We start from the raw sequence: 12,001 nt of genomic DNA, 5'->3' as shown, positions 1-12,001 counted from the left end.
CACTGTTTTTTGCAACCGCAAGGTGCACCTAATTTTTTTGGTTCTATTTTCTTCCCTTTTGTATTTATATACATTTTCGTAACTAGATTTTTTTTAGTCTTGCGCTTAATTTTTTATGTCGTTGGGTATCCTTGTATCTTCATCTAGAAGGCGCCTTCTTTTCTGGAATTGGCAAGAGAACTCGAGAAGTCTGTGGGGTATAAACCTATTCATTTTCCTACAATAAAGTAGATATTTTACTAAAAAGGGATAAGCCACAAAAAACCTTTAGAATAATCCTAATCTTTTTAGGTTCGAAAAATATAACATAAGGGGACAAGCCACAATTTAATAAACTTACTCTTCCTGAGTTTATATTTTCCCAATCGCTGCTACTTCCAGATACTGTATAGTCTTTGTCATCTTCGCTTTTATTTAAAAACGGATCTTGGTCACTGTGTTCAGAATCAAACTCAGAAAAGTCTATTTTCCGTTTACATGCAAGGGAATGTTCCACCGCCATGTTGATTACTACTGTGGCTTGTCTCCTTCTGTTGCAATATAAAGTAATGGTGACACAACGGGACTTAACTACAGCGGCGCCATCTATGGGAAAACTGATGATATTTTCTGTTTGGGACATTAATATGGTCTTAAAGTGTGCGATTTCTACTTTAACTCATTTTTGACGAAATTGTGGCTTGTTCCCTTCTGGTCCCAAGGTCTTCAATTGTAATAAACTAAATTCGCTGATTTCACAAATTATGTTCACACAATTTTTTTACAAATACATTAAAAACAAACTGCAGATATTAGAATAAACAAAAGTGAAAGTTCTTTAGACTAAACAAAAAGTTTCTTTTGAATGAGATATTTAAAATTAAAAACCACACTCAATTTTTTTTCTTTTTCACCTCTGTAACTTATTGAAATAAACATTATAAAAGTTTTTAGGGAATTTCGGCCCTCAGTAATAATATAATCTTTCATTCGACGATTAACTTTTTTAAAAATACTTATTAGTTTGTAGCGGCGCCGCTTGGTACTGTGTACAGTCGGTTATGGTGTACTATCATCGGCTTCCCCCTAGGAATTTTGGTTATTAGGTAGATAACGTCGTTAATCTTCTTCAGAGTGAGGTACGGACCTTCCCAGAACTGCTGCTATTTTGGAGAGCAACCCTTTCGCTTCTTTGGATTATAGAGCTAGCCTTTGTCGTTTTTCTTAAAACATCCCTTTTTGGCTTGGGTATCGTACCATTTCTTCATACGGTCGCTAGCGATCTGAGGATGGGAACTGACCAAATCATTGTGTATCATCCATTCTTCTTCGCAATTGATTCACATAATCTTCACCAGCTACATCTTCTCCAGGTCGACGTCCAAACTCCAGATCACAGGGTAGTCACATCTCGCGTTCAAATAGGACTTTTGTGTTTCTCTTTGAGACTTCGAGATCACTCTCTAAGTTCCTTCCTTGGTCACTATGGACTATGGATCTCTAAAGATACCTACTCTAAATCAGCTAATGTATTCTTTGTTGATCCACACATCTACAATAGTGGCGGCCTTCTGATCTGGAATGTTGTAGATATCGACCCATTTCGTGAAGTAATTTACGACCAACATGTAGGTTGTAGGTACTTGGATCTATTTTCACTTTCTGGAAATGGCCCGGCAATATCAAAAGCTATTCTTACAAACGGACCCAACATTATTCTATCTCATAGGAGAATTTCTTTTCCGGTAAAATCCGTTACTTGTAGCATAGGTACCTAGTACATTTCTTACACCAGCCCTTTACATAGTCGGAACTATTCATCCAATAAAACCGTTCCCGAATTCTCTGAAGGGATTTCTTTACACCAAAATGTCCTCCTGATGTAGGGGAGAGTTGGACAAAACCGGGCAGGTTGATAAAACCGGGTACCCCTTAATTCTTCTAACTGTCTGCTGCTATCTATTAGACAATGTTAAAATCAGGGGCGTCATTTGATAGGGTGCAGGGGGCATTTGCTCCCCCCTAACCCTGAAAATTACTGAAATTTACAAAAAATAGATTAATTTTGTATTATGTTTGCGTATAAATGTATTGTATATATAATGCTTGCCCCCCCTATCAAAATTTCAAATGACGCTCCTGGTTAAAATTAGTGTCCCTTTACCACCAACAGTCGTGTCTATTCATTTCTACCTCATTTGAGTAATCTGTGCCGGAGCAGTAAGACCTCACCTGCTTTTTGATGCAAGAAACTCGATTTTTAAGGTAAGTTTATAGCTGTTTTCTCCTCTAATGAATAACTAATGGCCATTTCAAAATTTAATACATGTAACCTAGTATATTACCTTTAATTTGGCCAAAAGTTTTGAATATTATTTCATAACTTAAAAATTTAAATAACATTTAATGTCTTGTTTACGAGTTTGACAAAACCGGGTAGTCCGAAAATCGACAAAACCGGATACCCGATTTTATCAGACCTGTTGTTACTTCCAGTTTCTGCAGTGGTTTTTTTGCTTTTAGTTAACTACAACATGTGGCTTCTTCTGTTAAAGAAGCTAGTTAGAAAGCTAGTAGGAAAAATTTAAAAAAATCTGCAGTCGTAAAAAAATTTATACTAAATGAACTGGACAAAAAAAAAAGAAAAAACGTGGTAAAAGGGGATGCACCAAAAACAAAATTTTGGAGAGTTTGGAGAAAGAAGATAATAATGACGCTGCGTGTCTATATTACAATTAACTGTTTTCAAATTATAATGCGAAGGAAGGCTGGATAAAATGTGTGACTTGCACCAAATGGGCTTATGACGCCTGTAGTGCCTATGATGATGTAGATGAAGTTTTTATTTGTGACTTCTGTTTATAGATTTTCGATTTTTGTTCACATACTTTTAATAAATATTTTATTTTCTGCCCATTAGTCTTTTTACATGGTAATTAAGTTACTACCCGGTTTTATCATACCGGTTGGACAAAACCGGGTATTTTGCAATATTTTCACAAAAATAAAAAAAATTAAAAATCTAAGAATATTTTTAAAAATTGACATTGGCATATCAAACTTAAGTCATTTGAGAATATTTCAATCCGCATAGCAAACATTTGCTACTCTCACATAGCAAAAGATACAGGCGGTTTTTGGAGTGGTACCCGGTTTTGTCCAACTCTCCCTGTCATGTAACTGACGAAGAACTTCGGCTTTTTGCAATCGCCAACTGTGTTCTCCTTGCTCAACCATCATCATTTTCCAGTACTCTTTAAGTAAGCTGTTTTCCAAGATAAAGGAGTCCCACTGGGCCCAATAGATCTTTATACTGAGCCTAGGCTTGATATTTCTTGCCAAGATGGACGACGATTTTTCTCTTTTCATTTTCGAATCTTCTGTAACACTGTTATTTTTTTCTTGTTCTTCCCTGATCTTACCTGAATTACCCTGTATATGAAAGCGGCACAATACTAATCAGTATAATTAGAATAAATGTGCCTTTTCATTTTTACCTTCAAATATCTCGATCTAATGACTTTATCGTTACAAATGAATATTATTTACATAGAATGCACTAAAATAGCAATTCCGCTGGTGGCATAGAATTTGAAAAGGGTAAAATATTCACTATTCCCTGTCGTACGCCTCTGGTAGCAGCCAAAAATGTTTATTTATCACAATTTAGTAGGGTGTATAGTACCTACACTTTTTGTCAAGTATGACTAGGATATGTGTGATATGTCAAATAGTTTTAAAGTACTGGGTAGTAGGTACAAGTAGTTTTTAAACTTTTAAATAAGACATTAAATAAATGTCATTATAAGACATATTAAATTTTAATATTTTGAGGTCTAAAATCTATAACTCAGAGATTGGATATTCTTAATGAATCACCCTGTATACATACACTTGAAACGTATTACCCTCCAGTTAATGCAGTCGGGTAAAAAATACCTATATGTTTTTTCTATGTATTTTCTTTCCGGGCAGGGGGTGCACCCCTTTATACCCCGTGCCGGCGCCTATACCACAAACCCAAAGCACAGAATACTGTGCCCAAAGATTAACCATAAGCGTTGATTGATAAAGACGTATAAACCAGTATATTTATCAGTCAACGCCATAAGCAGGTATATTACAAAAAAACAGTGCTTATCTAATTATGTATGATTACACAGGAAACAAGTGAAATTTCAAATAATTTTTGCCCCCTCATTTGTTCCATCTAGCGGACAACGCGCACACTAAACTTTAAAAAATCGGCTTCACCATAGCCACCTTTACTTTAAGGTGGCTGGCTTCACTTATTTTCCCCGAGTTCATATTATGTCCATAATGTTAGTTTATTATTACTACATCCAGTTCGGGATTATTATTTATAGAAGAAAAGGAAGAATTAAACAATCACACAAAGATCATTCATGGAAATAAAATTATATCACTAATAGCTATTCGACCCAATTTACAGGATAATTAAAAACTATTTTGTTATATTTTTAGTAAAAGATCGTAAAAGTAAATACTTTCCATGATATGATTTAAATAATAATTCATTAGTTGCATTTTTGATTAAATTGAATGGAAATTGTTTTAAATTTACCGCTCTATATGTCACTCCTGTCACTGTCAATGTCAATTTTTAGTTTGGAAAATGGCGTATCGGGGACAAACGACAAACCAATAAAACTGGTACAACTTAATTCAAAAATAAATAATAAGGTGTTAAAAAAGTCGGATTTTAACTTAGGTTGTGAAAGATTCACTGTATATTTGTTAAAAATGTCGGATAATGAAGATGATTTTATGTGTGATGATGAAGAAGATTATGGTTTGGTAGGTAACTTTTGACACATAACCTGTTTCATTAAAATCTTATTTATATAAATACTGAATATTTACGTTCCTTCTTACATACCGGTCAATCTATATTTAATTAATACATAATATTAAGCTATTACATATTAAAAGTTCTCATCTACCTTACACTTAGATTTTTTGTAGATAACATTTAAATAATAAAAAACATCAATATTCGGACATTGCTTTTTTTGAGTAGTGTCTGGTTTTAAAACTACATTGTATACTTTAATTACCTTCAGAAAATAGTTTAATAATAGATAATTACATATTGATTTAATTTTAGCCATTTATTTATAAGGTTTTTATAAGAAAATGAGTGGAGCTAACAGACATATCGCCTAGTGAGAACAATATTAGCGAAACTCGAAAATCCACGTTTTTGAGTTAAGTATATCAACCGACATCTAAATATGCCCTCTTTTATGTGCAATATCGGCAAACCGATATTTAATTTCCTTATTACTAGAGGGCGCCTACATGTCTTTATGGTATTGTGAATTTGTCAAATATTTTGATGCATTAACGATGAAATGTCAGTTCTTAAATTGTCTTCTTTGGGAACGTAACGAAACTTTATATCAACACTGGCAAATCTCTCATTACGCCGTGCTTCCACGTATTTGAACATTGAACTACAGTGGAACCTCGATTATCCGTCTCTCTATTAACCGTCACCTCTGTGAACCGTCAGGGTCCATACATAAGTTGTTATATTGACTACATAAGTAAAAATTTAGTCATCAATTCATTTTGTTTGAGCATTGCGATAAGCCAAACGAAATTCGTTGAAATGTACATGTGCAGTAATGCCACCATTGCATTTTTTATGTAAATAAGTTTTGTTCTTATTCAGGGCTCTGGATTAAATTTCAATTTAAATAGGTAATGATAAATGATGCCATGCTTTTAGAGTTCTATTTTTAGAATCGCAAGCCGAAAATAAAAACGCACGGCACAATAATTATTAGATTTGATGATTTTACGTCGATTAAGAAATTCAGCTGTTGCAAAATGTGAAGTAACACTAAAACAAACAAAGACTTCGGAATATTTTAAATCAAACTGATTCGACTGTACTAACATAAATCCCTCTTATATTGTCGAATAAAACATACAAATACAATTTGAGAGCTATATGTACTATGAATATTTATTTTTTTTAATGTTCTGTTAACCGTCTTTTCGATTTTCTTTAAAAATAGTAGTGCAATGTGAAATAGTGGCGAATGTGCACTTTTGTCTGTGTGGTCTTCTTTGTTTGTGTGGTTTTTTTAAACAACTTCTTACAGAGAAACTCAGTTTCAACCGGTCTTACTTGGAAATTGAAAATCAAGAAAGGGACTATGCACTTTGGATCAGTATTCTTTGGTTCCACTCTATTGAGAACCAATATCCATTTCTAAAAAGAAGTTTGATGACTTGCAAAGTCTCTTACAAAATAAATCAATTCCTACCTCCCACAATCAGTTCTTCAGTAGCTTGAAAAATGAAACATACCTAAGTGAAATAATGAATTTGATTTTACTATTCATAGTTCTTCTGCTTACTTTTCATTTTTTATCATGTTTATCGTTTTCTTGCTAACAGAGATAATGTTAATAATTATTACTTCAGATCTTATTTTGTTATATTTCTGTGTACTTCTATTGTACTTTAGTTTCATTTTGTGAATAGCTTTTTGGTTTGTACAATAAATATGTTATTTGATGCAAAAACCAAACTGTTGTAGCGTAGTAGTAGTAAAGTATAGTGGAGAAACATCCAGTTAAACATCCTCGATAATGCAATAATGACGTAACGAAGAAAAAAAATCTAAAATAAACACAATGTTTATCTTTTCTTCAAATAAAACTACTTCTACTAATTGGTTTAAATACCTAGAAAGTATACTATAAGAAAAATTCTGCAAAATGATTACCTATTAGTCAGTTATACTATTCAGCAGTTTCATCAAAACTTCAAATAAGATTATCTCTAAATGTTCATTTTGAAGTTTCGCCACTATTGTTCTCACCAGGCGATATGCACAGGTAAACGTAGAGCACATTGATGCCATTTAGTATAACATCAGGACTTAGACAAGGAGACCCCTTATCACCATTGCTATTCAATGTGGCCTTAAAATCTGCTTTAAATATCATATCATCTGAGCTGACAGGTGAATCGAGGATCTGGGTGGTCTGGGCCTTCAAATAAATGAAGAGAAGAGAAATAAAATCATCTTTATTAAGATCTAAACTGCTAAAAAGACAATCTAAATTAAGACTGTACCTGTCAATTATTCGCTTAGTCAGTACCGGCGCTAGAGTATAAGGCGCCCACCTGCAAAAGAAGCATAGGTGCCCTTCAGTGTCTTTTAAATTATTATTTTGTATAGCACCGACAGAAAAAAGGTCATTTTGGCACCCCCCAAACTCCAAACAGGGGTGCCCGCCTACAGTGCATCCCTTGCAGGCCCATTATCGCCGGCCCTGCGCTTAGTTGTTACATATGGAAGTGAAACATGGACTCTACATCAGCAGGAAATAAAGTATGCTGCTGGTTTTTGAAAGGAAGGTTCTCAGAATGATATTTGGGCATCATAGAGATGAATTGACAAGAGAGTGGAGAAGGCGCTGCAATGCTGAACTGGTGACTCTGGATGATACTGTAAATATCATGAGATATATAAAAGCTAACAGCATAAGATTGGCAGGTTATCTGGAAAAATCAGCAGAAGACAGAGTGTTAAAGATAGTGTTTTTTGAGAGACAGAACGGTAGAAAATCAGTAGAACTTCCTAGAAAAAGATTGAAAGATGATGTTGAAGCCGATTTATCTAGAATTGGTGTACAATAATGTGAAATGGAAGCGCAAGTTCATAGAAGGGGATAGCTGTAGCAGATGCTGCGAATACTAATATCGAGTTGTAAAACCAGTCAAGAAGATTTATTTATAACTTCCTTATTTGAATTTTTCAAAAACATTGTGTGTTTGGTGAGAGCAAAAAAATCGACTCAAAAGTAAAATACAGTTGAGTCCCTGAATCTTTACCCGTGCGTCATCATTTAAACCATACAAAATAAGTCGATGATAAGTCGGAAATTGAAATTTACTAAACGCAACAGCAAGTCACTTGCTGTTGTGCTTAGTAAATTTCAATGTCCGACTTATCATCGACTTATGTCGAATGCTTTAAATGATGATGCACGGGTAAAGATTCAGGGATACAACTGTAAGTTATGTTTTTTAATTATACTGTAAGTGGCTATCCACACATAATGTAAACTTACAAGTAAAACATCGTGAACAGAAGTAATTTTTATTGCAATGACCTAAATATTTATAAAACTAGTAATTAAAGAACGTAAGAAAGATAGTTAATATTGTACATGAGAAAACATGTTATTAATGAAAGTCATTATGTAATGAATATAAAAGTAAATTAACATAAAAAATCTATTTCCTCTTCTGCGTTGTATTACACTTTCCATGCATCCTTATTAGGTTTCCCAGTTTCTTACTACTTCCTGAGGAATCGCTTCCCACTCTTCATCTAATGTAGTTTTTTGCTCCACCAGTGTCACTGTCATACTTTATTGATCCTTTAAGACATTCAAAATAAATGTATAGGATACGTCACTACAAAATTCAGTATAAAAAACATTAATGTGTATAATACAATATTCACAGTGTAACAAAATTGACAAAACATAAAATAACATTTTTACAAGTAAAATATGAAGCTACTGCAGTTTGTCCTCAAGATATTCATTTATAGACTAATATGCTTTTCTTAACAGTAAATCTTTGACATTTTTTTTTAAATGTAGTGGAAAGTGGTATTTCTTTCACAGTTTTTGGCAAATGATTGTATAAGGTCAGTCCCATATATCTGAAGCAATTTTGAAATTTCGATGTTCTGTGTTTAGGAACTCGTAAAGATTCAGCACTTCTTGTATTGTAATAGTGATTGTCTGAATTTACTGGAAATGTATTGATTTCCTCTTTTACATAAAGTAAACATTTATAGATATACAGGGTGTCCAGAAACTCTACCGACAAACGAAGACAGGAGATTCCTCAGATAATTTTAAGACAATTTAACCCAATTCACCTAGTCCGAAAATGCTTTCTAAGGGAGCTAGAGCTCTTTGAAGATGGCGTCATGTAATTAGTTTTTCTTAAATACCTCCAGAACGTTTCTATTTAGAAAAACCAAAATTGGTATGCTTATTTACTTTCCAGAAATGAATCGATTCATTCCATTGTGAATTTCTAGTACCGGTCATAGGCGTCCGTTTTGGGTAGGGCAATGGTTATTTTATCGCCTAACTTTTTTGTATTTAATTTTTGCATTTTTGACTCTGAATTATTAAATTGTGAGGTATTCTAGTACTAAAAGGTACTCTTACTTTAAGTCGATAGGATATACCGTTTTCTAGAAAAATCGATTTGAAAATTTTTCGTTCTTTGAATTAAAAAAAAAAGATTAAAAAAAAACTATTTAGAAAGATAAAAACTAGTACATTTATTTATATTCCAGAGATTAATCGATTTCATTGTTGGCGAATTTCTAGAAACAGTCATAGGCGTCCGTTTTGGGTAGGTCAACAGTTATTTTATAGCATAACTTTATTGTCTTTAATTTTTAAGTATTTTTGACACTAGATCATTCAGTTATGAGATATTCGAGTACTAAAAGTTACTCTTGCTTTAAGTTGGTAAAATACATCGTTTTTTTTTTTAATTTTTTTCAATTTTTTTTTCAAATTCCCAAAACTAAAAACATTCAAATCGATTTTTCTAGAAAACGGTGTATCCTACCGACTTAAAGTAAGAGTACCTTTTAGTACTAGAATACCTCACAATTTAATAATCCAGTATTAAAAATGCTTAAAAGTTGAAGACAAAAAAGTTATGCGATAAAATAACCGTTGTTCTACCCAAAACGGACGCCTATGACCGGTACTAGAAATTCGCAATGGATGGAATCGATTCATTTATGGAAAGTAAATAAGTATACAAATTTTCGTTTTTCTAGATAGAAGCGTTCTGGAGGTATTTAAGAAAAACTAATTACATGGCGCCATCTTCAAAGAGCTCTAGCTCCCTTAGGAAGCATTTTCGGACTAGGTGAATTGGGTTAAATTGTCTTAAAATTATCTGAGCAATCTCCTGTCTTCGTTTGTCGGTAGAGTTTCTGGACACCCTGTATAGGCAGCAGAAAGTTAAAATTTGATGTTTAATAAAAATTGGTTTGCACGATTGTTGATAATCCAAATTAAAAATTTTACGGATAATTTTTTTTTGGATAATGAACACTTTAATAATTTTGGAATCTACTGAGTTTCCCCACAAAATTACATTATAGCACATGTGGCTGTAAGCAAGGCAATACATGTTCATTAATGCCGAGATGGGGAGTGTGTTTTTAATTGTAGATATAGCATAAAAAGCTTTATTCAATTTCATGTTCACTGAATTCACTTGCTCTGACCGTTTGAGATTACAATCAATGAACACACCCAAAAACTTTGTAGAGTGAGTGGAAGATAACATTATGTTTCTGTCATGGATGGTTAAGATATAGTCATTGGTAGATGAGTTGTATGAGTGAAAGTAAATGATTTGAGTCTTGTCAATGTTTAATATTAATCTGTTATTACACCAGTGTATAAAGCAGTCAACAACAGTCTTCATTGCCATTTTTAATTCCTCGAGTGTACCTGCAGAGACTATTAACAAGGTATCATCAGCAAACATTGATATTATAAGTGCCCTTATGTGATCTGGTAGGTCGTTAATAAAAATTAGGAATAATAATGGTCCCAGCACGGATCCCTGTGGTACTCCTTTATTTGTTGTGAATGGTTCTGAGCTTGATTCTTAATTTTAACAACCCTCTTCCTGTCACTTAAGAAATTTATTACCCATTCTAGAAATATCCCTCTAAAACCAACGTTATATAATTTATTGTGAATAAATGTTATGTCTAAGCAGTCAAAAGCTCGTGATAGATCAAAAAATAGTCCTGCCACGTGGTTTCTACTATCTAATTCATCAAAAATGCGCTCAAACAAGCTGCATGCAGCCGTTATTGTCGACTTTTTTGGTCTAAATCCGTGTTGGTTTGGAGTTAATAAATTGTATTCTTCTAAAAATTTAACATTCTGTTGTATACAACCTTCTCTATTACTTTGGAAATTACGCTATACTGGTCTATAATTTGAAATATCATGAGGGTCATTCTTTTTGAAGATTGGAATAACTTTTGCCATTTTAAATATGAATGGAAATTGGCTGGTTGTTATTGAGAGATTAACTAAATGGGTTAAAGGATTCGATATATGATCACTTATCAGTTTTATTATTTTTACAAATATGTTATCAATACCAGTACTAGGCTTATTTTTTAGCTGATCGATTGTATTTTTTATTTCAATTGGAGTTACGGGTAAAAAGAAAAATGTTTGGTTACACATTTTTGAGGTAGTACAAGAAGGCAACGATGTGCCAAAATGAGTTTGAAAATTGTATTCTGTAATTGTAGCAAAATATGAGGCAAACGAATTAGCAATATCACAAGACTTGGTAATAATTTTATTATCATAATGTAGAATAATATCAGACCTGTTCTTTTGCCTACCAGTTTCACTTTTTACTAAATTCCAAATTGTTTTTGGTATATTGTAAGATTGATTTTAAGTCACTATGAAAGTTTTTTTTAGTATTTATTAATAGAGAATAATTATATCCTTTTTTGCCTGTTTATAGGTATCTTGAGGCTCGAGATTCCCTATATTTTTTGCAATCCAGTGTAAATTTTTTAGTTTTTCACTAGCGAGTCTTACCCCATTGGATACTAATGTAGCTTTATTTGTTTAGTGTGCTTTATACCGTGTTTTTATTGGACAATATAAATTTAGATTGTAATCTAAAATGCTAACAACTGAATTTGTGACATATTCAGCATTCAATTGGGAATCTGACACATCTCTGCAACTGATGGGTTTTTTATCCTTTTTCGATACTTTATTGGCTTGCAAATTTACACTAAGTGAAAATACTTTATGGTCACTGAAGTGCCCCTCGAAAACATTTGATTTATAAAGATGTGGTTCGATATTTGTCAATATGTAGTTCAATTTTGTAGATGATGTTTTACCCACTTTAAAACCCTTGTAGGAACCTCAGA

General features: G+C 32.9%; 1 protein-coding gene across 2 annotated transcripts in view; it reads left to right on the top strand.

Moving 5' to 3' along the window:
* Nucleotides 1-4,598: 4,598 nt before the first annotated feature.
* Nucleotides 4,599-12,001, top strand: part of LOC126878662 (COP9 signalosome complex subunit 2) — a 110,336-nt gene continuing 102,933 nt past the window's right edge. For both annotated transcript variants that reach the window (XM_050641503.1, XM_050641502.1), the window contains exon 1: nucleotides 4,599-4,797. In XM_050641503.1, the coding sequence (XP_050497460.1) occupies nucleotides 4,744-4,797 (54 nt within the window). In that variant the 5' untranslated portion in view covers nucleotides 4,599-4,743. The remainder of the gene's footprint in view (nucleotides 4,798-12,001) is intronic.

This window comes from Diabrotica virgifera, chromosome 10 (genome assembly GCF_917563875.1).
Source record: "Diabrotica virgifera virgifera chromosome 10, PGI_DIABVI_V3a".
Classification (NCBI taxonomy): Eukaryota; Metazoa; Arthropoda; class Insecta; order Coleoptera; family Chrysomelidae; genus Diabrotica; species Diabrotica virgifera.
Note: the sequence above shows the minus strand (reverse complement) of the source record. Positions and strands in the feature narration are given on the sequence as shown.